General features: G+C 30.5%; 5 protein-coding genes and 1 non-coding gene across 7 annotated transcripts; 1 reads left to right on the forward strand and 5 right to left on the reverse strand.

The window, feature by feature from the left end:
* Nucleotides 1–5,343: 5,343 nt before the first annotated feature.
* On the forward strand, nucleotides 5,344–6,258 carry LOC124932296 (ethylene-responsive transcription factor TINY-like). The gene has a single exon (XM_047472914.1). It carries the CDS (start codon nucleotides 5,375–5,377, stop codon nucleotides 6,119–6,121), a length of 747 nt encoding a protein of 248 aa, XP_047328870.1. The 5' UTR covers nucleotides 5,344–5,374; the 3' UTR covers nucleotides 6,122–6,258.
* A 5,667-nt stretch (nucleotides 6,259–11,925) lies between these two features.
* LOC124932295 (probable transcriptional regulatory protein At2g25830) lies at nucleotides 11,926–13,804 on the reverse strand. The gene is made up of 7 exons (XM_047472913.1): nucleotides 13,540–13,804; nucleotides 13,306–13,466; nucleotides 13,152–13,213; nucleotides 12,921–13,077; nucleotides 12,565–12,851; nucleotides 12,373–12,493; nucleotides 11,926–12,299 (listed from the first exon to the last, which is right to left on the reverse strand). Exons 1-7 carry the CDS (start codon nucleotides 13,646–13,648, stop codon nucleotides 12,207–12,209), a joined length of 990 nt encoding a protein of 329 aa, XP_047328869.1. The 5' UTR covers nucleotides 13,649–13,804; the 3' UTR covers nucleotides 11,926–12,206.
* A 212-nt stretch (nucleotides 13,805–14,016) lies between these two features.
* TRNAF-GAA lies at nucleotides 14,017–14,089 on the reverse strand. Its single transcript has one exon. It is a non-coding gene; the product is annotated as a tRNA-Phe (tRNA).
* A 530-nt stretch (nucleotides 14,090–14,619) lies between these two features.
* On the reverse strand, nucleotides 14,620–19,959 carry LOC124929558 (nuclear pore complex protein NUP85). The gene is made up of 18 exons (XM_047469953.1): nucleotides 19,480–19,959; nucleotides 19,281–19,383; nucleotides 19,083–19,193; nucleotides 18,907–18,990; nucleotides 18,422–18,493; nucleotides 18,254–18,310; nucleotides 17,818–17,937; nucleotides 17,544–17,744; nucleotides 17,282–17,392; nucleotides 17,149–17,186; nucleotides 16,664–16,820; nucleotides 16,109–16,207; nucleotides 15,976–16,032; nucleotides 15,673–15,819; nucleotides 15,518–15,588; nucleotides 15,336–15,423; nucleotides 15,121–15,177; nucleotides 14,620–15,018 (listed from the first exon to the last, which is right to left on the reverse strand). The coding sequence occupies exons 1-18, from the start codon at nucleotides 19,866–19,868 to the stop codon at nucleotides 14,824–14,826; spliced, it is 2,157 nt and encodes a 718-aa protein (XP_047325909.1). The 5' UTR covers nucleotides 19,869–19,959; the 3' UTR covers nucleotides 14,620–14,823.
* A 2,155-nt stretch (nucleotides 19,960–22,114) lies between these two features.
* Nucleotides 22,115–22,633, reverse strand: LOC124928882. Its single transcript, XM_047469130.1, has one exon. The coding sequence runs from the start codon at nucleotides 22,631–22,633 to the stop codon at nucleotides 22,115–22,117; it is 519 nt and encodes a 172-aa protein (XP_047325086.1).
* A 978-nt stretch (nucleotides 22,634–23,611) lies between these two features.
* Nucleotides 23,612–26,322, reverse strand: LOC124931496 (protein SAWADEE HOMEODOMAIN HOMOLOG 1-like). 2 transcript variants are annotated; one of them, XM_047471975.1, is made up of 9 exons: nucleotides 25,975–26,322; nucleotides 25,659–25,744; nucleotides 25,496–25,541; nucleotides 25,268–25,412; nucleotides 25,037–25,100; nucleotides 24,889–24,940; nucleotides 24,426–24,566; nucleotides 24,209–24,328; nucleotides 23,612–24,087 (listed from the first exon to the last, which is right to left on the reverse strand). In XM_047471975.1, the coding sequence occupies exons 1-9, from the start codon at nucleotides 26,029–26,031 to the stop codon at nucleotides 24,046–24,048; spliced, it is 753 nt and encodes a 250-aa protein (XP_047327931.1). In that variant the 5' UTR covers nucleotides 26,032–26,322; the 3' UTR covers nucleotides 23,612–24,045. The 2 variants fall into 2 exon arrangements, with proteins under 2 accessions (XP_047327931.1, XP_047327930.1); XM_047471974.1 differs by having other exon boundaries at nucleotides 25,037–25,106.
* Between the last annotated feature and the right edge of the window lie 200 nt (nucleotides 26,323–26,522).

Raw genomic sequence — 26,522 nt, forward strand, 5'->3', positions numbered from 1 at the left:
TCTGGACCTGAATCTGAATGTGGATCTTCTCGTTCTGGATCTGGACCTGGATCGGAATGTTTGATGTGGGTGGGGTTTAAGTCTTCCAACCCTATATCGATAGCCTTCTTGAGAGATGAACTAAATCCTTATTGTTCGATGAGAGAAACAAATAGGCTGGCTATCTATATGGGTTGGGGACCTAGCCCTAATATACCCATTTATTATTCGGCCCATCAACGAAATAATGAATGGTATTTCTGCTTCTACACAAATATGTCCCCATATTTATTATAGATGTCCAAATAAGCCCATAACCTTTATACTTTAATAGATCACTTTATTTGAGATTTAATCTTTATTATGATAACAACTAATATACAATTAATAAATTATATATGTACCCAAATATTGGAAATAATTCCAACATTAACCTCCAAAGCCATACTATCCCATTGTCTTTATATGATTTCTAACGAGATCATAAAGTAAATAAATTGAAAGTAATGCGTCAGAATAATTTAAAGAGGGTAAATCAAATTATTGACTTTTAGTCTCTTAGGATTTTTGTCATTTGAGATACCTAGTGAGTTTATATCTCTTGCGACTTATATATATACCAAACGAACAAAATAGAGTTTTTCTCCAAAATTTAGTATTTTTTTATAAACATTTAATAATGTTGCATAATATTTTTGAAAAATATCGTCTCATTATAAGTCTAGAAGTAAGAGTCCATTTTAGGGTGATACAACATATGCATTAACATTTATTTATTATTTGTTTTAACCTATGCATTAACATAAAATCACTTATATCAGTAAATTTATAAAGAAAATTAACAAATCATTTTTTTTGGTTAATTTCAAATATTATATATGTCTATATTTTGTTTTAAAAAAATATTCGAAAGAATTAAAATATAAAAGTTACATATGTCCGTCAGGTTGATACTGTTTGTTTGTAGTCTTGAGTCCTAGACTTTCATTATATATTCCAAGTATTTCATTAAAAATAGTTTTTTTTGATGTTATATGGAATATAGAGAATCATTTTAATTAAGCATGGTAATTTTTTTTTTGTCTTATTATGTTTCATCTAAATTGTGAGGCACAAAGTCTTCTCTTGTATCCTACATTGACAACATTCATAGTAAATAGTTATACAATATCTTTTACTATGTTATTATTACTGTTTTTTAAATGATCATAAAAACTCAAACTTCAAGTTTTGTGACTATGGCCTTGTTTTGTCAAGATTTTTTTAAAACTTGTAAAGAGAAAAATTGTAATAATTAGTAGTGATTTGGAAAAAAATGATAATTTTTTAGTAAAAAAATTAATATATAATAATAAAATAATAAATAATTTAAAATAAAGAATATTTTAGTATTTTAATTAATGAATTAAAACGATGAGATAAAAAAAATATAATAATATTTAATTAATTTAAATTATTCCAACCGTGTTTTGTTTTAAAATGTTATTATTTTTCATTCCAACTAATATCTTAATAAAAATTTGATGATTTTTTTATTGGTATCATTTTCGATCCGTACTATAAATGGTCTCATAGTATTAATTTCTCCCAAATATGATTCATGTCCAATTTATAGACTTATAGCTAGCTAGTACATCATCATTAATTCACCATTCAATTTTATTTTTTAATTATTATAAGGTTTTGGACAATTTAAGAGCTATCTTTTTTCCTGCTAACTACTTGTGCTTATCTAATTAATACATTCAACCACCAAAAAGGCTCTATCAATATATATAATTAATTACATCTCATATAAAATATAATATAATAATATATGTAAGAATGAAACATGTGTAACGTGCCTCGCTGTCTATCACACTGACAGTGTACATGATTTAGTCCTTATTTTAAAACTATATATTATTAAATTTTGTATGAATGAATTGAGATAGTTACAATACTAACACGATTTAAATAAGAAAAAATTGAAAATAAAATCTGGACCGACATGAGACCATTAATATCTTTGAGTTATAACGTACACTACAACAGTATATAGATGAAAAAAGATAAAAAGGTATGTCTATTGAATCTATGTAAAGATTTTTCAAATTTACTCATCATCTATATATATATCTTTTATTGTTGTTAGATCATATACTCCAAAAAAATGTCTTGCAAATATTCAATATAACAATGAAAATTTTACTTAACCAGATAGTTTGAAAAATAATTGTAATCTACTTCTCCTTTAAATTTGTTTTCAACATGTTTTTGTGCACCAAAATAATGTAATAAAAATGTTTGACTTAAAAAACAATTCATTTGTCAGTGATATACTGAGAAATGAAAAAATAGGAAGATATAGATTTTGAGTAATTGCGCCATATTTAACCAAACATCAAACCAAAAAACTAGTACACTCTTCCACACAATCATTATATTGGGAAAATTTTGTTTATTTTGTTACTATGACTATAATTTCTAAGGGAAAAAGAAGAAGAAGAAAAAAGAACTCCATAGTGTTTAAAAATCCAAGCTCATGAAAGTCATGGAAAAAAAACAAAACTTCTTACCATTGATTAAGGATCATTCAAGTCCTTTAGATAATAATTCCATTGTTAACCATTTTAATATATTCTATAATTGATTTTATAATAAATTTATTATTTTTAACTATACATTTTAATTCAAAATTATAACACTTGATCAAAACATTTTTTTAAAGTCAAAACCCCACATTTTCTTATAGAAAAAAAATATAAACTTGTAATACTATAACACAAACTGGCTAATTAAATGGTCTAAGATCTGAAATTAATATTTTAGGATAGAGTTGAGTTAAAAAAATGTTAATATATGTATAATAAAACTATGTTTTAAAATATTATTTCATATAAATCAACTCTTTGAGATATTTGACAAAAAAATGGTATTTCGGAATAAATTTATCGACATTTTTTTGTTCAAATTCATTTCAAACTCCGAATTTAAGTGTTTAAAAAATGTGTTTCTTGAATGTAAATACACAAATCACATGTTAATTTAAATTTTTATAGAAGCACTTACAATCATTTTTTATTAAGTATTCTAAGGAAGCTAAACTTTAAAAAGAGTGAGTGACCCCAAATTGTTGATGTTCAATTGAGCATTTTAGATTCGAATCTAAGCAATAGAGACATAAAATACACATTTAATCCATAGCCATATCATAATTAGTAGGAAGAAAACTAAAATAAATCATATAATAGAGATAAATGTTCAAACTTTTTATCAACATAAATTATAACTAGTTTTAAGCTAGACAAACTGTCAATCCTGCTCATAAAGGAGCCCAAACACAAGTATGTGGTTGAAACAAAACAATCATGTTCTTCTTTTATCTTTTTTTTATTTTATTTTTTTATTTGGTTCATTATTAGCATTTTTAATTTAATGATATAATCTTTTACAACAGTATCAAAACATAACTTATTTGATTTTGTGTTAGGCCTTGTTCGGTATGGGTTTTTTAAAAAACTCATACAAAATCAAATATCACTTCATTCTTTTTTATCAATCACATCACTCCTTTTTATCTATCACATCACTCAAAATTTTAACCAAAATACTAAAATACCCTATATTTTAAATTATTATTTTATATTTTATATTTTATTTATATATATCAATACTCTTTAAGTCTTTTTACTAAAAATAATCATCACCAATCATTATTTTTTTTTTCCCTTTAGATTTTTAAAATAACCCCAAACCGAACAAACTCTTACTCATAGGTAGGTGTGTGATATACGCTAAACTAGATAATAATTAAAAAAACTTCACACTTAAAAAAAAAAAACATGAAAGGTAGCTCTAGTGTGACACTAGATAATAATTAAAAAAATGTCACACTTAAAAATAAATAAATAAATAAGGAACTATATAATTAAAACACAAATAATCTTACAAAAACTTAAAAGGTCACAAATTTAATTACCACTAAAAACATCATAAATTAAAGATAATAATGTGTTAACTTATTAAAATTTTAATATATATATATATATATATATATATATATATATATATATATATATATATATATATATATATATATAATATCAACCACCAAGAAAAAAAATCATATTAAAAAAGGAAAAAAAAAACCACAAACATTTGCTTTTAATTTTGTCTGATTCACATTAGAGTGTATAATATTTGATTTTCTTTATATTTTGATTAGGGAAGCTGAACCAAATCAATGTAGGCCACAATTCCGATATTTTTAGTTATTTTCAAATTAATGAATTAATTAAGTATTTACCAAAAACTAATAAATTAATTAATTGATGTTTAACTTCTCATAATTCTTTTGTCCACACAGAATATATATATACCTATCAGAGTAGAACACATATTAATTTCTTTTGCTAATATTGGATAATTATAAATTAACCAGAATGTCTTGTTCGGTATTGACTTTTATTTAATAATATAAATTATTTAAAATTAAGCTGTTAATTTATCTTGAGGAATTATTAATTTTTAATTATTTAAATAATATTAATATTTAATAAAAATATTTTAATGTTTTGGTTAATTAATGAAATGATGCTTGAATAAAATATGTTTAATTATATTTGGATATTTATTAAAATGTAAACCAAATGAAATTCCAATTATTTTAGCCAAAAATTCTGGTCTAGCTGCTTAAGACTTTTTTTTTTATAATTATTTTTATTTATTAAAAAAGTTATTATGAATTCACTATATACCCACAATTATGTCGAGGAATATACATAAAGTCGTTTTCGAGAATAGGTCTTGAGTTCTTTATGATCACTTAAATTTAAAATGTTTTTATATAAAATATAAAGACATTTGCAACTGTTTTGAAAAAGCACATCATCATGCAAAAAAAAAAAAATAAATAAAAATGTGATTGAAGGCTTTAAAATACAGTTTTTAGCCTTTACCGATTATCACACTATTCTCTTTAAAATAATTTTAGAAAAAACTGCAGATTGGGAATGTTGTGCCGGGAGATCATGTAGAAATAAAAAAGAAAAAGAAAAAATAATCATTAAATTTGGAAACAGTATATGTTAATTAGTTAGATAAATTTGAACATGAAATTAAGTTGAATTAAATATCCGTTTGATCAAAATATTTATTACATGAAGTGTTTAGTTATACTTATGATCGATCATCAAAGAAAAGGTACAAATATAATCCTAGGTAAATCGGTGGGTTTCTTTTGTCTTACACAGTAAGAAGTGGCCTTAGAAATGGGTCCCCATCTCTCTCTTTCTTCTTCTTTGTTATAACTTAGGCGCGCCTCTTTCCTAAATTACTTTATAAGAGAGCTTGTGTCATTGACGGATGATGATATATTATAGATTCATTCATTCATTCATTCATACACAGAGAAATGAATCTTATAACTAGTACTCATCATCATGTTGATCATAATAATATATCTGATCAATCAGACATAATTATTATTAATTGCTCCAAACCCGCCAACAACAACTCTGCAACAACGAAGAAGAAGAAGAAGATGAAGATGAAGATGAAGGAGGAGAAGGAGAAAGAGAAGGAGAAGAAGATCGGGCACCCGGTTTATCGGGGGGTGAGAAAAAGGAACTGGGGAAAATGGGTTTCTGAGATCAGAGAGCCACGAAAGAAATCCCGGATATGGCTAGGAACATTTCCCACCCCTGAAATGGCGGCGCGTGCTCATGATGTCGCCGCTTTAAGCATTAAGGGAGAATCGGCTGTCCTTAATTTCCCAGAACTAGCCGGCTCTTTTCCCCGACCCGCTTCTCTTTCCCCCTTTGATATCCAGGCAGCAGCTGCAAAGGCGGCAGCCATGGTCGACGACGACGACAATAATATCAATTCAATTCTGCTGGAGCTGGAGGAAGAACTGAGCGAAATCATTGATTTGCCCAACTTGGAAACGACGACTCTCAACGGCGATGATAATCGGAGGATTACGTGTCACGCGGATTCAGTCGTTGATCATAATATTCATGGGTACTGGTTGGATTTGGAGGAGTTAGATACGCCGCCGCCGTGGTTCCTAACCGCCGGCGGGGAGGATTTTACCCACTACTTTTCCGATTATAATTATTGTATCCCTCCTCCCGGATATGCAAACGATTGCTTCTTTTGATTCTTTGATTTGGATTAATTAGTTAGTTATCATCTCGATGATGATGATGAATTAATTCAATCATTCTATATATATATATCTTTGTGGATTTTTCTGATTTATAGTTCTAGGTTTCCTTTTTAATGGAATGGAAAGCTCATATCTGTAATCATTTGTGTGAGCATTGATGTACAGTGTTTGGCATATGAATGAAGAAAATGTATATCAATAAAATAAGAGTTCATTGAGCTTGTTCATTATTTATTTTTATTTTTTAAGTAAAAAAATTAAAATATATTTATATATATAAATAAAAATTAATAAATAATAATTTAAAATATATAGTATTTTAACAAAATTATATATATACAATATTTTGTTTCCTACTAGACTACTATAACTTTACAAATAAAACAAATCTTGAAAAGTCATTCAGTTTTGATTTAAATAATTTTGTTTGTGAAAAAATATTTTAATATATTATCTTGTGGTTTGAAAGTGTGAAAAACATTAAATATATTATATAATATTTTGGAGATTTATAACTTAGTTACGGAGGATAGTAATTTAATTTTTTTTAGTTGAGTTTTCACGGTGTTGTTGAACCATTTAAAAAATAATCAATTCTAAGGGAGTATAAAAACCGATCAAACTGTTCAAACCGGATCGAAACCGTTCATTTTGATTGGTTAGTTCTAAATATGTTTATATATTATAATTTTGAATTTTATTAATCCAAATTCAAGTGTTTATTTCTTTATTTTATTTTTATTGACGAGGAGTATATGCTATAGTTATGGGTGACAAGAAGGTACTTGTTACTAAGTTCTATAAAAATAGAAATGTATGATGACATGATGTGTAAGAAGAGAGATAGAAGTGAGAGTGGTGAGGTTGTTGCAATTATTCATGGCACTTTTAATTATTTATTTATTTATATTATTTTTTTTTTTTTGCATGAGGTGAATTTGGATGGCTGAAAATTGATTTGTTGTATGGCTTGAAAGTTGTAGAAGAGTGGATTTGATTTTGATTTTGATTTGTTCCATTCAATATATTTATGTAGTTCTTAATAAATTTTGAGATTTTAAGTCGTTATTTTGAAGATTTTATAGTCTAGTAACAAATTTTAAGTGATTTTTTTATAAATATTTATGTAAATCGATTTGATAATTGTGTTTTTATACTGAATAAACTGATAAAATCGATCCATCCAATTTTCAAATCGTTCAAACCGACTAAACCAACGGTTTCAAATCTAGCAAACTGATCTCAACCGGTTGAATGTACATTTCGGTCAATTAACCGACTAAATCGAACCGTTAATTTACACCCTTTTCATTTCAATAAAATAATATATTTTTTTTCAAATTTCATAAATGCACTTACAAATGTACAATGCAGAATTGAAATTAAGTTTTTATCATTTATTTGTAGAAACATCCATATTTGGCATTATTTGATTAATACATTTCCTTGAAGGCACAACCTTATCTTCGGCTGGCAGTGAAACATTTGGGAAGCACATAAATTTTAAGGTATTCTAATGATTCAAGCAAATGATTATATTAAAATTTAAATTATTATTATATACGAACTCATGAACATGGTATTGTATTTTATCACTAAATAGTGAGTCTCACAATTTAGTTTATATATATATTTTAAAAAGTTCAGCATATTAAAAATAAAAATAAAAATTATTTAACCAAAACAAAAAAGCATGACATAAAAAAAAGGTACTCAATAAGTTATCAACTTTGTAAATCTTCGAGAAGAATGATTAACTTCCCGACAAACTCTACTGTTTTTTCTGAACGAATCTCAGAAAGCGACATAATAATAGCACTACGAATGATAAGCATCAGACAACTACGATCATTGAAAGTTCGACAATTTCTCTCTAAACAGATAGTCCATCAAAAATAATTGGGATGTAGGTCTCTCATATCAGCAGCATCAATCTAAAGTCTAAACTTTCCAGCAACTATCCAAAGACTCGGACATCATCCAATGAATCACAATAATATTTCACAAAATACTCCAAATACTAACAACCCCTCAACAATGCAAAAGTAAGTGAGTCGCCGATTCAACATCTTCATGACACATACGACTAGACATAATACAACAATTTTTAATGCACATATCATCTGTTAGAATTCCATCGTGAATAATGTTACATCCAAAGAACAAAATCTTAGATGGAATCTTTAACTCTCAAAGTTTTTTCCAACAAAAATTATATGAAACCATCTTAGCGAACAACTTGTAACAATTACTGTCCCACATATATATAAACTATTCATATATTGTCAACGCATAATGTCTTGTTCCAATGAGAATACTAGTTTACATCCTACTAAAAGTAAACTCTATTTTATTATGGGAATGTCTCCACAATTTAGATTATTATTATATTATATTAAATAAATTATTTTAATTTAAGTTATAGTGTAATTATTTAGTTTAATTAGTACTTAAATATTAAATAGAAAGCGTATTGATTAATAGTAAATTCGATTATCACTAGTGATAAGTGTGAATTGTAGTATACTTCTTATGCTAAAAAAAGTGTGATTATTTGTCTAATTTAATATATATATATATATTATTTTGAATTATCATCTAAATTATTTATTTTTCACAAATATAGTAAACTTTTTTTCTTTAGTATAATAAAAATGGTAATAAATAAATTATAAATTAAATAAAATTCAGAAATATTTTTAAATAATTGTAACAAACATAGTAATGTTTATTTATATAGAAAAAAAAAGAATGTGCAAAAGTAGAAATAGAAGATTATGGATTGGGGGTGCTTAACTGTGATTCTCTTTCTTTTTTGGGTGGTGAATTAATTATGATTAATATATTTATATTCTGAGGGTTACTGTTCCATCAGAATCTTGATGCAATATATCATTTTAAATTGTTTCCTTTTTTAACAAAAATAAATAAAATAAATAAATAGGTCTTTTTTAAATTGTTAAATTAAAGGTGATTCAATGACAAAACCAAACAAGCCAATTAAGCTTCAATGAATCACACCTAATATGCCATTATTTCACAGCAAAATAAAAATAAAAAATAATAATAAACCATTATCTTCGTACAACACTCAATTATTTATATTTAATTAATGACTAACTAACACTTAATTAATTGTTAAAAATGCTCAATATCATGGTCATCCTTTCTGTGTGATTCTTTATATATATAATTTAAAAAGATTCTGTTAATTTAAGCACAACAAATTAATATATAGATGAGAAAAAAAAATCTTCATAATAATGATTCAATTAGTCACTTTAAGTTTAAATAAAAGTATCTTAATTTCTTATTTTGATATTGTGAAATCAATTATAATACTGAATTTATTGTTTCTCACTAAAATTGGAGTACAAGTATATATTTAATTATAAAAACGTTGGTTACAAACGAGTCACCCCTATGGTTCTTGGCACTTCATGGATTTGACTTTTTGGCACCTCATAACTTAAATTAATCATTCTTTTCTTAACTGATTATTAACATATGATACTTAATTAATTAGTATTTATTATGTGTTTTCTCTTTAAAAAAATCACACTTATTTGTTTGAATTTATCTATTCTCTCTCACTCATCAAGTTGGTCAGTTGGTCATGTTACAATTTTTTAAGGTAAAAATATAATATTACTTTTAATTTTTTAATTTACTATTTATTTTAAAAAAATAAAAAAATACACAAGTTGAACTTAATTAGTTGCATAAAATAGATTTATACATTTAGTTTTCTTCCAGTATTGTTTTGGTTCTGTATCGATCAATTAAGATATTGTTTTTTTTCACATATATAATTGTGTTGTTTTGATTTCACCCAAAATTTATAGTAAAATGTTGGGCGTCTATATTATATGCATGGCAGAAAGTAATGATTGTCACTGGCTTTGCCAATTAATTTACTACAATTAAGTATAGGTGGTTGGTAATTAAATATGTTTTATTTATTGACAAATTAAACAAAACAACAACTAATCATTCTCAGAAACTATAATATTGTTTGTGGTGGCTAATTTATTTATATGTTTATTATTTAAATTAAATATAGGGCATTTTCAATCATCATCCAAATCAAATAAAACTCTTTCTATATATTTTAATTGAACTGATTTTTTAACTAATTTCTTAACTACAAGAGAAAAAAGTATTCCTTTCGATTAGGGTTATAACTTATAAGTTATAACTGTTAAATTTTGGTTATCGTTTTCTAAATAATTAGTTTTTATATTACATATTAAGATTTTATACTATTTACCTATCTAACTTTAATTCAAAAATTATATGTTTTAACTGCATAATTACTTTTAACATGATATCAGCCATAGGAATAAATGAAGAAAATTAGTTATGTAATTGAAGGAATAAAATAAAGGCAGAGGATCTTGTTGAGGATTTTGCCTTTAGTCCATCTTATAATTAGTAAAAAGAAAAAAGGTATAAACTAGCTAGGTTAAACAATGCTATTATTGGACTAATTAGTCAAACCCTTACCCTAATGGGTCATTATTTATATTAATTAAGCTAGCCCTAATGGATCATTATTTAAATTAATTAAGGTAACCCTAACCGTAATGCATGATTTAATTAATAAATTAATTAAGCTAACCCTAATAACAACTTCTTTTTGTCCATAGGTCCACTTTTTTTAATCTAAAGCAGCTGCCCAAGTTGCCCAGAAGAGATGCCTTTTTCCCCCCACACACCCAATTAGGGTTCATGCATTCCAAATAGAGCTATTTATTGGTTTTTTGTATTGGATGATCTTAATTATTCTTTTATTGACCATTTATTCTATTATTATGTTTTTCTTCTACCCTTAAATCTGTTTCTTTCTTTTTTTTGGTACTTTGTGATATATATATTAATTACTATGGGAAAATTATTATAAATAGTTTGAGTGTGAGTATATAAGTATTTCATAATGATGTAAATTAAAATGTTTAATCTTTGGTTTTATTCATTAAGTTAAAAATTCATAAAAGTGGATTGTTGTGCTAGCAGGGATTAAACAAGGTGCCCAAAAAGCTGACCCCAGACACAATATATGCTTACAAAAAGAAAGAGTATAATTAACATTTTTATAATTAGTTTATTAATTTTGGTTATATGTGTAATATTGTTATTCAAATATATATATTTGAATTTATTTTATAGTATCTTTCCTTAGCTCTGTGCATTTCTCGCACTCTGGTAAAAAGCATAATATATAGTATTTGAATGAACTGTTCAATGATCTGTTAAGTCTACATGTGTTCAAACTTGATATGCGCATGGTTTAGAATATATTATTAGAATTTGTATGTCTAACAATATACAAACACAATAACATTAAAAAAAATATATACATTCTTATATTTTTATAAATTTGATTCTCACTTAGGAGGTTAATTAAATATATATATATATATATATATTCTTACATTTTTTATAAGTTCGATTCTCACTTAAGTTGAAATGAAAGTTATAATTATACAACCTTACAAAAACTATTCAAAGTGTTGTGTTTATAACAAAATATTTTAAGTATCAATTCTAATACAAATTATAACTCATTAAAGTATAAGGATTTGTTGCAAGCAAATAATAGGAGTACTCTAGATTAAGAGATTATATGTTTTAGGTTCAATTCTTATTAAAAATATATTTTAAATTTAAATATGAAGAATAACTATAATATCATGTTAGTTTTCTAAAAGAAAATTAAAAACTGCACCTTATTTAGTTAGATAAAATCGAAATATATATGGCAAAATATAATTAATTGTTGATGGACAAACTTTAAATTGAAGATTAATTTATTAGTACTATTATCTGATCAAGAGAATAAGAGGAGTTTAAAAACACAATTCAAATTAAAAACCACCACATAAACAAACAAACTAAAATATCAAGCCAGAAGATCTTCCAAAAGAACGCAGCTCGACACATTCTGAAACAAATAATAACTATGCAATTATCCAAAAAATCAAACACATTCTCACTAAACATGCATCCGCCCAGACGACAAGAATCAACATAACCATAATATCACCAACCGAAAATCATGTCTCGCGAGTCTTGATCACTTCTGGTCCGTATACACAGCATCAACATCGTCAAGCTCTAGTAATTGGGACACTAGTTCCTTGTTCAAGTCCATACCTTCATCATCCACCTGGGAACCACTCAAATGGAGCTAAACCGCAAAACAAAACAACAAAAAAAAACACTATTTTCTTTACATGTACCTCAATGGGAGTTATGGGTAGCATTTCACTTCCATTATCAGGTTCAAAACTAATTCCTTCATCACGAAGTTTTGTTAGTATCGTCGAGTAGTTCTCCGACGAAGTAACAATCTTAAAGTATCTGCCAGAGAACAAAAAATCACATTTCAAACATTTAACCACAAAAAAGGAAGAAAATTAAATTATCTCTACCTTTCAGATAAGTCTTCTTCTTCGTGAGTGTCATCTTCGTAAATTGGGGGTTCAATGACATCATCAGCACCAGCATCCAAAGCAATGGCGAGAAGCTGGTCTTTATCTAATGCTGCTGATGACTGAATATTCACAACCCTAGCACGTCTAAACTTGAAGATAATGGAACCTGGATCAGCCATCTTACCACCACAGTCCTTCACCACTTCTCTAACAGCTGCAACCGATCTGTTTATTTTATCTGTTGAGACCTCAACAATGATTCCAACTCCACCATAACCATAGACCTGACAAGATTATGCGACGAGCTTGGTTCATTTTGTTTAGCAGATATGTATTTCAAACGATGAAACTACCTCGTAGATTTTCTCTATGAAAGCTTCTTGTCCTTTCTCAGAAGCTCTCTTTATGTTTCGTTCTATAATTTCTTTTGGAACGTCAAGTTCTTTAGCTTTCTCAAGTAAAGCAGCCAGGACAGTATTAGACACTGTATTTACACCACCTCTCTTGACACTGTGAAAGAGAATTCAATCAAACAACATCAACCAATTAATGTGCAAAAATCTTTAGGTTAAGACCAAACATACGCAGATACAACTTCTTTCCCAATTTTTCCATATAACTTGGCCTTTTTAGCATCTTGAATTCCCTGCATATATTTATAAGGATTCATCTAAGCATTTTATCAAACACATGGTATGCATAGATCAAAAAATTACTCCAGCTTGGCCTCTGCAATACCTTTCTTCCAGCAATCTTGCAAGATCGTCTGCCCATACAGACAGGAGAGGAAGTCAAAAACTTTCTAACAAAAATTCCCGATTGGAGATCAATCGGTCGAACCCACTGAGAAAACGAATACGTTGATGAAGATGACAATCCCCTAGTCAGCAAACTAGTACCTGCAATCGGGAATAAAAGAGTTTGTGAAAAAAGAGATGAATTTAGTGTTTCATATCATCATTGTTATGATACCCGGATATATGCAGAGAGAAATGGAATGGGGACTTCGGGAGGACAACCCATTTGAAAATCTGTAAAGAAATATCCCAAATGTTCTGATTGAGGAAGAGGAAGAACACATTTCTCGCCTCTGAATTACTGTTCGCTTCAACGGGCAGGAATCTTAGCGGCGACCAGCGGCCGAGATGCGACGGAGCTGAAGCCGTGCTACTAAAAGACCCTGCCTTTTTTCGGCCAAGACAAGAATTCAAACTAACGCCTCAATTCTACGCGATATTCATCGCAACCCTTAATGATAAATATTCCGTTTAAATTGAGACTTATTAATTGGTTTTTTATACTAATGAGTATATTTTATTTATTATTAGGAATGGAATGCAAATATCACTGTACCAATTCCGGGTTTTCTCTAATTGTTCAAACATTGTAACATTATTTCGGTAAAAAAACAATAATGTAACACAAAACAAATATTTTTTAAAACAAAAATGCGGTGAAGGTGGATCGAACACCTGACCTTCAGATCTTCAGTCTGACGCTCTCCCAACTGAGCTATCCCCGCTTTTGTTTTATAAATTCTAGGTATTTTATAATTTGTCAAATGAAAACAGTGTAACATTATTTAAAAAAAAATCAGTATAAATATTAATTTAACACTTAACATTTTTTTTATGTACGTGAGATTTACATTTGAGGAAAAACTGCTTGTGTTAATTTAATATTTACTAGAATAATAATATTTATTTTAATTTTAAAAGACTGAAAAGATACTAACACTGCAAAATTGCAATATTAGTTTTGCAAACATAACCGAAAAGATTTACGGTTTTAATAATGATAAAATATTCGAACTCATAATTACAGACAACAACTTTGCACATAATAGTGAAAGTCCATCAAAATCCAATAAGAGTTATAATAATTGAGACAAGAAGGATTGGGATTAATTGTGATGGTACAATGAAAATGACATGTACTCTAAATCAATTTTGAGACTGGGTGTTTTAAAAACAAGTCTAACTAACAAAACAGCCCAAAACATAAAACATTAACCATATACTTGACATAAAATTAAGGATCTTGCAAAATACAACACATAAGAATCAACATAAAGCATTAATTGAGATCCTACAATACATTAATAGCATGTTGTTCAAAGCCAATGTCAGTATTTACAAGCAGCAGTAAGCTCAGTTTCCTTCCAAATTATGTGTTTGCTGAGACCCAAAATTGTAAGCCAGGCAGTTAACTAAATGTGCACACTAGTCGGGATATGAAGAAAGCCAAAAACAAATACTATTCCTCGAGGATAACACGTCCAAGATTGGTAGCTAGAGCCAGCCTGATAGAACTCAAGGCCTCCCGTGGAACATCTGCTTCAACAAAATCTGGACGCAACCTTGACATGGATAACTCTTGGAGTTTATTTAATAATAAATTAGTTTGAGATGTATTGAGGAGAGGCCTCTCTTGCCAATTTATCAGATTTAGCTGTATTTGGATCCAACAAAAACAAATCAATCAGACAATATATGATAGACAATAATTCTGAAATTATATATCAAGACAAAAAAGCAACTCAATAATGCTTACAGAGTCGTATAGAAGAGGCAGCCAAAAACGCTGAGGAGTGGATGGATTTTTCATCAGCTGCAAAAAAACATTAGAAATTTATTTATCAGCACCAACAAACTACATGTATTGTATCATGGATGAATTAGATCATTCTGTTTGGTTGTTTCTCGTGGACTCCTCACATGAAGTAAAATAATAGAGTCAATAGATATTTCATATATCTAGAGAAATACCGATACAAGAGAAGCAATGGCTTTCTGAGCAGATTCAACCGAAACCGTATCACGAACGTGTTGAAGGGATCTTTTAAGATCTCTATACCTGTATGCACAAAATCAAATCAGATTTTTTTTTTACTAATTTGTACATCTCCATTGAATTAATAAAGTAAAAATGGACAAGTTCAGTAACTTACTGACGCAAAAACTCCAATCCCCCAGCAGTCTTCGATTCAGAACCCAACAATTCGATCAATCCTTCCCATTGCTGCATCAAACAGAAGATTAATCTTATTGGAAGAATTCCAGCAAAAATATGATGTCAAACCCAAATTCAAAGTTTTATGACTACCTTGAAACCTTCATCAGAAATAGACTTTCCAACAAAGTCGAATAACTGTTGAGAAATTCTGTTTAGACGAACTTCATCCCGTGCTTGTTGAAGCCAGAAGACTCCAGAACCTTTCTTACCATGCTTCCAGTTATGCACCCCAGCAATCTGTTTACCAAAATGACATGCTCGAATTAATAACATCTACCTAAACTAATGTACAACTAATTTCATTCAAGCAATTCTATGACGACTACAAAAGTTTATATATGTATATTTGTAAATGCATCATCACAAAATAAGATGAATTACATGCCAACTTACCCTCATTACAGTTGAACTCATGTTGCCAAGTTCATACAGACGGCATATCTCCATTGTCTACATAAAGCAATAAATGGTAAATAATAGCACACAAACCAACAGTACAATAACTACTTTCACAGTTACTATTTACCTTGAGAAGTTGATTTTGCTGCACTGATTGCTTGTACAACAAAGTCTCCAACAAGCCTATTCCTTGCTTCATACACGATATCAAATATATAGGAGCTATCTGTAAGATAGATATAAGATGATAAAAGGAATCATCAGCATAGGAAAAAAGCGCCAAAAGAACACTGAATAAGGTTAGTAGTTATTTTACAAGGGCAAAAGGAAGAAAGAGTGGTAGTTGAAGGCAGATTCAGCGGGAGCCAAAGAATAATAGTCTTATTTATATCAAAGACAATGCTTGTCAAGACGTTTATATAACTTCCACACATTTTTGCAAACAAGGCTTCGGCTAGGACCAATTAATTTTTTTAAATAAGTTATTATTGCTGCAGAAACACACAGATGCACAATTCATTCCAGTATTAGACACTTTTTTCTCAACAACAATCATCAAGTTATGCCAAAACGAAGTCATAAATCATAACAGCTGGAAAATTGTAGCTTCTCCAAGCTTTCAAAAGATAAATATCTATCTTCTGATTCTCTGGATAGAATGGTAAATGGATTATCAACTGACCTGCCAAGTTAATGAATGTGAAGACAGAACTAGGGCATAGACAACCCGGTGGAGTTCCTCCATGCTGATTCCACCAAGATTGTCATACTCTTCCTTCAGAAGAACCTCTGCTGGAGTGCTCCCAGCGCTCAAGAGTTCAATAGCATGAACCACCATCCTACCAAAATGAAAACAGAAATTGAGAAAAGTGCTGAGGCCAACAATGAAGCAGAAGGCACTGACTGAAATTCTTTGAGGAGCAATTGAACTTTAGGTAAGCAAATCCAGGTTTTGCTTTTATTTTTTCTTATTGTAGGTATACGGATATCTGAATGACAATCGTAAGAACGACCTCCCTCAAATAAACTCACTTCTTTGATATCATTCTTGGAGATATGATCAAATGGCCACACCTAGCCTATTTTAAGTGCTAGTAGATGACAAAAATAAAGATTGTAATCATTTAAGCACATAAATAAAGTAAAGACGCTGATGTAGTAGCTAACCAGGGGCCAAACGATTTTGAACATTCTGCTAAAACAACCTGTCAATAGAAGTCAACAAGCGAGGTGTAAAGACAAAAAAAGTCAAGGAACAGACAGAAACATTCTGTTGATTTCTTCTAAACACATCCCTCACCTCTGTATTTTCTCCAAGAATGCTTATTAAAAGTATCATCAACATATGGCTATAAGACATTGGCTTTAACTGCAAGCATTTCTGAGCCAGGTTGTACATGCTTTCTAAACCCTGACAAAGGAATACAAAATTGAGAGATAGTCAACTAAGCTGGCTTTCTATGAAAAGCATGTTAACATAAATAATAGATGGATGTATAAGATACTGTTCATGAGCATGCACGTAGTAAAAATTGTTAAGTTCAAAGTCAATCAGAACTAACCAACGTGAAAGGTCTAATGTATAACAGGTGAGATATATACAATTCTATCCAGTGATAAGTTGCATTGGAAAGAGAACTAGTATTTCCGAGCATAATTTGCAATATATTCTTCAATCCCTCCCTAGTTTGGCGATGATCACATCGAATCCAGAATGCACTGCAATCCAGCTTAGTTATTTGTGCCCTCCATTTATCCCATCCCTACATGATGTTCAAGAAAGAAATTGTGAAAGAGTTTAACAATTAGGTAAGCAGGCAACATACTCAAACTCACCTTTACAAAATCAGGTTTGGTCATAAAAAATTGGCCTAATTTTGCAGATTCTGGCTCTGGGCGCATACGCGGCATATTCGATATCAGAACAGCAACTGCTTCTACCAGACCATTTTCCGTCTGTTAAAATACAAAATTTGTAATAGTTGCAGAACACAGATGAATGTTTCTAGTATGAAATGGTATAGTAAGCCATTTAGTTCACAAGAAAACAAATGGACTTATCCCATTAAACCAGAAATAAAATAAATAAAACACATAAAATAATATCTCCAAAAGATTGATTTTAGCTTTGATTGCAAGCATAAGAAAATATTAAAACAGATTGATGATTTCCCATAAACCAACACTTAATAAGAGAATGGATCCTGGATAAAAAGCAGAAAATGAATTCCAGTATACAAACATTTTGAGAATGCAAATATAATTTACAAACCTCGCGCTTTGCAAGCTGGTCAAGCTGATATGATCCATGCAAGCGCAATAATTTAACCTGAAAATAAGAGACAAGTCCTATAAACCGTAGACATAATTTTTCCCAACTTGTGCATTGCTATAATAATTTCTATTTCTCGCGTTGGACCAATTAAATTAAATCACGAACCACAACGTCTAGCCAACCAACTGCCAAAGCTGATGATATTGCTTCCCAGTATTTAGGATCATTCTCAATTGCCTGAAGTCATAAACACAAGCACCAAAAGTTATAAATAACAGACTAAATTTCATGACGAGTTAATAATCATAGCAAACTTAGTTAAGCATTTATTTCAGGAGCAACATCATTTCCTAAGCATTGAGCATTAAACTCTAACAGATGTGTACTAGGATTCAGTAGATCAAAATAAACGACCTGTTATATTAACAAAGAAAATGTTTACTAGAGTCATCAGCATCTGAACAACATGGGCCTAATATGATTTTATCAAGCACTTGAAACCCTAATCAGTTAAAAACAAATACAAGACATAACTAAGGGAATCATGAAGGAAAAGATGGTTCACTTGAAATTAGCCTTTTTATTTGATTGGAACAATATTTTTAACAGGAAAGAAAAATGCATATCATTTTAACATTAAGATGCCAGACCTGTAAGCTGACAATTTCACTTTGAAAGTTAACAAGCTTTGAATGAACAGTTGACTGAGTAGCTGACAGTAAACAGTCATATTCCTGTGAGACAAGGAAATGAAGATTGGGATGAACAATTCATGAAACATAAGAAGCGAAACAAAATCCAAATCTTGTTATCAAGAGAACATTACAGTTAACCAATCAACAAGCTGTTCAGAAATCCAAGTTTCAGACTGCTTGTCGGCATAAAATATGTGCATCAGCATCCATGCTGCTTTCAAACTGGTTGGTTCCTCATCTTTCTAGGATCCATTTATGCAAAACAAATGAGAGTTAATTGAACAACAATCATACTCGTAAAATTGACTGTCCAATTAAACAGAACTCACCTTCATGACGGCCATTTGATCCTCAAAAATCGAATCAGACTGCAACTTAGGACCGCCCAAAAGAGAGAGGATCTCATTGCTGTACTCTGCCACGTATTCCTGCCTAATAATGTGAAAGAATGTTCATGATATACTCGCAAGTTCCTTGGCCAATATATATATATATAGAGAGAGAGAGAAATCCAGCAAAGTCGATTACCAGTCGAGGTTAGACGGTGAAATGCTTTCCATTTTCGAAAGCGATGCCAATGAGTTTTTTCGACTCTGAAGGAGTGCAAACGGAGATACAGAACCGTAGGCGATCCTCCGCCACTGCGCCCCGTCGATCTCACCATTTCCAACGCCGCTCAATTTGACCTCCACTACTTCCCCGGCAACTTCTCCGTCCTGTTGTACGTTCTTCTCTGTCTGAGAGTTTCCGAAGACAGAGACGCGGAGCGTATTTCCACGGCACCAAGAGATTGAGAGGAGAGAAATTGGAGGCTTAACGGCATGGTGAATGGATAAAACAGCTGGTGGTTCAAGTTCCATAGAGAAAGGAGCTAGGACTAATGAATCGCCATGATTCGACGACGGAACACCAGGCATCCTTCACAAAATCGCAGCCGCAATCCGCCAAGCTCGCGGCGCTTTCCGGTTCTAGGTTTTTTCAAGGTTTAGTTTTCCGTCCAAAGTATACAGTGAAGATGATTTGACTACACAGTCAAGCTCAAGCTAGTGTTTAAATTTTTTATTTTTTTAAATAAGTTTATTTCTTTTCATTTAAAAAATAATTAAGAATTTAACTAATCGTGTCAAATTTTGTTTATAACTTTAAAATCATGCTAATTTTTAATGTTTGATGACTGGAATGGCATTTAAATTATTAGACAAATTCATATTCATGTTATAATTTCTTTTTTATAATATATATTTAATAATTTAATTATATTATAATAAAAAAAAAAATTTAAAATTTAAGTTAAAATAAAGATCATTAGAGTATAAAGCATACTAATTTTCTATACTAACAAAATTATTTAAATCAACACCCAATAATAAGATATTGTAAAAAAATATAATTGTTAGATAAATTTTAAAAAAAGTTGCCCAAAACCAGCTCTGGAGCTAGGCGTTTCCAGACAGGATTACATATTACGTTTCAGATGAAAAACGGGCTGATCAAATGGTAAAATTTCTCTTTGCCAAGGAAAAGACACGAGTTTGATTCCCGCTATAGCCCGCCAAAAAAACGACATTTATTATTTAGTTAAGAATGACAACCCTAAATTCAAACACTATGACATGATTCAATATAGTTTACCGCTTTTATCATTTGTTTTACTCCCATAAAAACGAAATTTAATTATTTAGTTAACAATGTCAATCCTAATTTCAAACTCTATCACATGATTGAGTAAAGTTGAGCCCTTTGACCCTTTGTCTTTAGTTCCATAAAAATTATATTTATTTACTAGTTAACGAGTAACATAATTTCAGTTTAGCGTCTTTACCCTTTGTTTTTAGTCCTAAAATGGCATTTAATCATAGTTAAAAATGGCAAGCCTAATTTCAAATGCAATCACATGATTCAGTATAGTTTAGTGCTTTTACCCTTTGTTTTTAGTCCCATAAAAACGACATTTAATTTCTAGTTAACAACGACCGACCTAATTTCAAACCTTATCACATGATTCAGTATAGTTTAACGCTTTTACCCTTTGTTTTTAGTCCCAAAAAAACGAAATTTAATTACTAGTTAACAATGGAAAACATAATTCCAATTTTCAAACATATGTGTCGGTTCCTTACTTTGACAACGTACAAATATCGATAATTTTTCATACATATTGTCGATACTAAATAGCAGTCAAAATTTTGTATCCATTTTTCATTATAGTATGATATCACGACTATTTCTTCACAAAAAATTGTAGAAGACGCAATGGAATTGAATAAGTAAGATTTCAAGTGTTTCAATAATCTTCTTTTACCCGAAGAAATGATTCATCGAAAAAATGAGTCATTCTTGTTGTTAGATATCTTATTCGTACACATCTTATCTTTATTTTCCGGGCCTATAGTGAGTTAAAGACAAAGTTCGAAAAAGTCACATATTTTGTAATCATATTATCTATGAGGAGTTGCGAAAACCTTTTGAAAAGTATTTTACATCTGAATCGAATTCTTTCACTTTCTAGTTGTTTTGGAACAAAATAATCTATGAGGATGTTAAGTTTCCTTTTTATAAATACAATTGATGTCGTGTTGTGTTATTCAATCGAACAACTTATTGATGGCAAAATAAGTCTCTTTTCAAAAACTTCTTCACAAAGAAAGTTTTTACTATTATATTAATTTTTTTTTATTTTGGATTTTTAGCTGAGATTATATATATAGCTAATTTTCTTTTAATAAATAGTTTGTCATGAATTAAAATATTTTCTGACCGACACGTGAACCAATATGCCAAATTAGGGCATAGCTGTTTATGTTGGACCATTACTTAAAAATACTACAGTCTTCTTTTCTTTAGTATCCAACGTGAGCCCTATGAATAATAAATAGATCGAGGACCACCAATTGTATAATTAAAGAACACTTTCATTTCATTTCATTTATTTGTGGGTATAAATATTAATATAGATAGATATATAGGGATATAATGACTAAAATATTATAACATGAGTGAAATCTAAACTATTAATATAATGCAATAAAATTAATTATGATCGATCTATATATAGATTATATATATATAAGCAAACCATACAAAATTATGTTTCTTTATAGTATAAACAATAAGTTACTACTAGTTATCAATATATATACTAACATATTAATTAATTAATTAATTATTGTTTAGTAAGATCGATCCTTGGCATACAGCTACTGCTTCGAGCAATAACAATATGATTATTATTATTATTATTTCCAAGATTATGATGCAGGTGGTTGTCGGATTTAAGTCTCTCTTCGAAGCTTCTTCTGGCGATGGTTCTCATCGCAAACGCTAGAGAGAGTTTAGGGTTTGCCCTGGTAGTGCAATTGAACTCTTGGTAAAACCTCTTATGAGCTCTAATGGCCTCTTCATCATCTTCATTTTCGCTGCTAATCCGTCTCTCCTTCACTGCTTCCGAGCAAAGCCCGCAAACCCAGATTCCCGAATGTCGATTCTTTATCTGGGTTATGTAATTTGTAGTGCATTCTTCCTTTAAGCCACAACATCCGCATTCAGCTTGCTCTAACTCAAAAGAATCCGATGATGCTGCTGATGATGATGATATTTCCAGCTTGTTAAGCTGCATAGACACATCAGATACAACCTTTCCCAATGATATTGTTTTTCCATTCTGTAAACCAGTGAAACCCATATCTGATTAATCACTACAAAATAAAACCCACGATCTGCTGGTATTTATATACATGGGGTGACAAAAAGGAAATAGGAATAGGTGAGTGAGATGATTCATGGGAGGATTAAAAAGTAGATAGATGTCATAATGGAAGAAGGTTCATCGTCAATATTAATTAATGATCAAATTGCAGAGCATTAAATCTTATATGCAATTTGCATAAAAAGGAGAAGATCTATCTTCTAGGTTATTATAATGTTATGTATGTATGGGGCTTGATCTATTAATTAAACACTATGCCATTAACACAAGTGCATGCATGTCACGATCAGAATCGCCATCACAACTAGCCAATAAGCTAGCTAGCTAGCTAGCTAGCTATTTAGGGAAAGAGACAAGCCGCAGCAGCCTCTGCAACTGCATGCATGCTTCACGGGCTACACTATATCATTCTTCCAGAAGCTTTACAAATTATTCATATTTTATATAACAAGCCCATCTTCAAATAATCTCTTTCTTTTTTGTTTTGTTTTATATACACCATTCAAAAGGAAGAAACTCTCATTTTACCATTCAACTTTACCGAAATCGTCACATGTTAGCAACGATCATCCAAAGGCGCCATTTAAGTTTCTACCACTTGGGGTGTAACTAGAATTGGATTTTAGGTTTATATGGCTTCTTGGTTATTTACTTTGTTTGAGGTCATTAAATATATATATTTATAATCAAGATTTTATAATTAATTGTTCATTGACATTCCAGAGAGAAAGATATCAAAGAAGAAGAAAAAAAAAACTTATAGAATGGGTGGTTTAAATCATGCATGCATTCAGCAAAGTAATGATGATGATATAATTGCCAAAGAAAAAGTTTGTGGACCCAAAAGTAAACGTGAAAAGATGGGGTTTAGAGATTAAATTCACATGCAGAAAATACTGAAAATGAAAGAAAGCCATCATCTAAAATAAGCCAGCAGCCCTATCCACTTACCTATTATGGTCCCCAAAAGATCATGCTAACCATTAGGATGATAAACACGGTACTGAACGAAAGTTGCTTAACACAGTTACATTGCAAAATTTCCAAAGAAACAATTCATTTGCATCACTCATCAAACCAAATCATAGTCAAGTTGCAAAAACCAATACAAAACCATGGTTTCTATTTTGTGTTTGGTTATGCCCTCCCTTTTATCGTTTAATTTCAACTGAACAAAACCAAACCATGATTTCTGCTTACAACCGTGACTCCTTTCGATGAGAAGCAATATATATGTTCTCGTGAGTTTACTTTATATACAAGTAGTAAACTAAAAATAAGTAAATCCACTGTGCAACAATAGCACAGTAATAGTCAAAATAGAGGAGATATGTTATTCAGAAACCTTGGAGGAGCCTGAACAAAATTGGCATGTCAACAAGCTAGAATTAGGTCGGTCGACGACATAGCCTTCTCAACCGCACTTTCTCCTGAATCAGAAAAACAGATCATGTGCATTAGTTTACTATAATTAATTAATTCTAGTTTAGCCAAATCTAATTAACCACTAAAAAACGTGTGTTTAGCTGTCTGGGGATGATGAGTAATTGCCTCGGTTTCGTCCTGCAAGTATTGAATCGAGAATATACACCTACAACCCCGAATGTCATGCATCCTTCTCTGGATAGATACAATAGTAGCATCATAGTATTTGGCTTGATATCTCCTCTCCTGATTATTATTATTATTATTACTGTTATTATTAGCATAGTATTCAATATCAAACATGTTATAAGTTCTCAGTGAGAAAAACAGGCATATGATTTACCTGGAAGCAAATAACTGTATCACCTACTTCAATTTTCCCGCATTCTGAATGTTCCAAGGGAACAGAACGTTCTCGTAAAGCCTTCACACTTACCCACTCATCTTCCTCTGCTCCAAAACCAATATATCTCACATGAACTTCCTGCAGCATTTAGATTATTAACTACTACACGTGTTTGAAATTAGAAGAGATGGATACAGATGAAGACAAAAAACAAATACAATTAAATGGTTTGGTTATGTTGCAGTATATACTGAAATTCCGCTGCTATTAAACACAAATACTGCAGATTCAAGGAGAATTCTCGGTGTGGCCAGTAAAAAGAGACCTTGTTTCAGCATTGACTTGTTAATAGTATGCTATACCAAAGCTAGGAACCAAACAGAGCAAGCATAAAGAACTTCTATCATAGTTTTGTTTCAGTGGATTCAATCATATCGATCTGATCTTATTAATCACTTACGGTTTCACCCGAACTAAGAACCCTGTGGCCCAAAAATATATCAACATCGTACCTACATGGTCAAGATGAAGATTTCAGAATTTTGAAAGTTCTGGAAAGCTCAAACCAGTGCCATTTATCAGTTAATGTTGATTGTGTGCAAACTTACCATGCCCCATCCCGTCTTGACAGAGCCTCAAATTGAACTTCTAACAGATCTCGAACCTTGTTGCCTGAGGCTAAAAGCATTTTATTCAATAGAATTTAAAGATATAGCCTCTGGAGAAATAAAGTCCCTCGACGACACTTGACAGACAAAATAGAAGTACTGAATCTAAGCTATAAAGAAAGACATGAGATTTGTATTAAAAAATAGAGTATGTTCAGTTCAAACTCATACCGGGATCTTGTGCATCTTGAGAGTCTTTAAGTGGACCATTTGAAGGGCTTGCTTCAGGGACAGCAGACACCTTCTCGGGAAGATTGGGTGAAGTAGAAATCTTAAGTGGATTGAGTTCCTGCCAATCTTGGAACCAACTATGCACCTGAAGAACAAATTCAACAAGAAGAATATCCAGAAGATAAGAGTAATAATAGAAGTAGAGAACAATAACCATTGACTAAGAACCTCAATCCACTTCACAGGTGCTTGCCCTGCACGACCTTTGGAGCAGCTACAAATAAGTAAAGTAACATGTGAAGAAATGGATCGAATTAGAACTTGTTTGGCTAATTCTCAGTATAGACAACTATAGAACCTTCCAGATATAAATAAACCAATCAATGCTTACTTGAAACTTCTTGCAATCTTTTTACAGAACTCTTTGTTGAGACAAAACTCCCCAGATTCATCATAAAGTTTCTCCATTTTTTCAATCTGCTTAGTACAAATTTGAAGCAAAGTTAAATCCTTTATCAATACCAGAAAAATGACAACAACAAAGATATCTTGACTGAGCATTAACAGCATTCACAGAAAATCGACTCTGTCTATTAATCATAACCAATCAACTTCTAAAAGAAGACGAACTGAAGTTGAAAATGCACCATAGTATACAGGCAACTAATTAGTAAAATGTAATCTTTCATACAGGGTATGAATAAAACCTCAGATGCAGTAAAGCCAGAGAAGATTCTCCTGTCTCTTGAACGAAGACGATCCATAATAAATGCGGATATCAGACAGAGAAGACCTCCGTCGTCGTCGTCTCTATTCCAGAAAAACCCTAACCCTTTGCAGCCGCTGCTATGACTTTGAGAAAGAGAGAAATAGTTGGCCAAGCCACTCCCAAATCAACAAAAAGACACCAGTTTTTGGTATGGTAAGGTAAGGTAAAGACGCCTCCCCTTTCTCAAGTGTATTATCGTTGTCAGGTAGCCACCACCCTACTGTTAAGAAATGGCCGCCCTTTTCATCACTGGTGGCTCGCCTGAACAAACCGTGAAGAGTTTTGTGGGCTGGGCGGACGAGGCCATTTTTTATTATTATTATTATTATTTTTAAAATATATTATAAAGGGTCAAATAAATAGTTACATATATAAAAATAAAAAATAAAGACACTTTTAAGAAATATACATTTTATCCATGGTTTAAAAAATACCAAAAAAAAAATTTATGTTTACCTCCAGCAAATTTTAGATCAATGTTGTTGT

Source organism: Impatiens glandulifera, chromosome 3 (genome assembly GCF_907164915.1).
Source record: "Impatiens glandulifera chromosome 3, dImpGla2.1, whole genome shotgun sequence".
NCBI lineage: Eukaryota > Viridiplantae > Streptophyta > Magnoliopsida > Ericales > Balsaminaceae > Impatiens > Impatiens glandulifera.

Excerpts from the sequence above, each read along its gene's own strand:
- LOC124932296 (XM_047472914.1), top strand. The coding sequence starts at position 5,375 with ATGAATCTTATAACTAGTACTCATCATCATGTTGATCATAATAATATA.
- LOC124932295 (XM_047472913.1), bottom strand. The coding sequence starts at position 13,648 with ATGTGTTCTTCCTCTTCCTCAATCAGAACATTTGGGATATTTCTTTAC. Across the intron at positions 13,214-13,305 it reads GCAAGATTGCTGGAAGAAAG|GGAATTCAAGATGCTAAAAA; the intron begins GTATTGCAGAGG and ends AAATATATGCAG. Across the intron at positions 12,852-12,920 it reads TCATAGAGAAAATCTACGAG|GTCTATGGTTATGGTGGAGT; the intron begins GTAGTTTCATCG and ends TAATCTTGTCAG.
- LOC124929558 (XM_047469953.1), bottom strand. The coding sequence starts at position 19,868 with ATGCCTGGTGTTCCGTCGTCGAATCATGGCGATTCATTAGTCCTAGCT. Across the intron at positions 19,194-19,280 it reads ATCAAATGGCCGTCATGAAG|AAAGATGAGGAACCAACCAG; the intron begins GTGAGTTCTGTT and ends AATGGATCCTAG. Across the intron at positions 17,393-17,543 it reads ACATTAGACCTTTCACGTTG|GGTTTAGAAAGCATGTACAA; the intron begins GTTAGTTCTGAT and ends TTCCTTTGTCAG.
- LOC124928882 (XM_047469130.1), bottom strand. The coding sequence starts at position 22,633 with ATGGGTTTCACTGGTTTACAGAATGGAAAAACAATATCATTGGGAAAG.
- LOC124931496 (XM_047471974.1), bottom strand. The coding sequence starts at position 26,031 with ATGGATCGTCTTCGTTCAAGAGACAGGAGAATCTTCTCTGGCTTTACT. Across the intron at positions 25,542-25,658 it reads AAGATTGCAAGAAGTTTCAA|CTGCTCCAAAGGTCGTGCAG; the intron begins GTAAGCATTGAT and ends ACTTATTTGTAG. Across the intron at positions 24,329-24,425 it reads ATACAGTTATTTGCTTCCAG|GAGAGGAGATATCAAGCCAA; the intron begins GTAAATCATATG and ends AATAATAATCAG.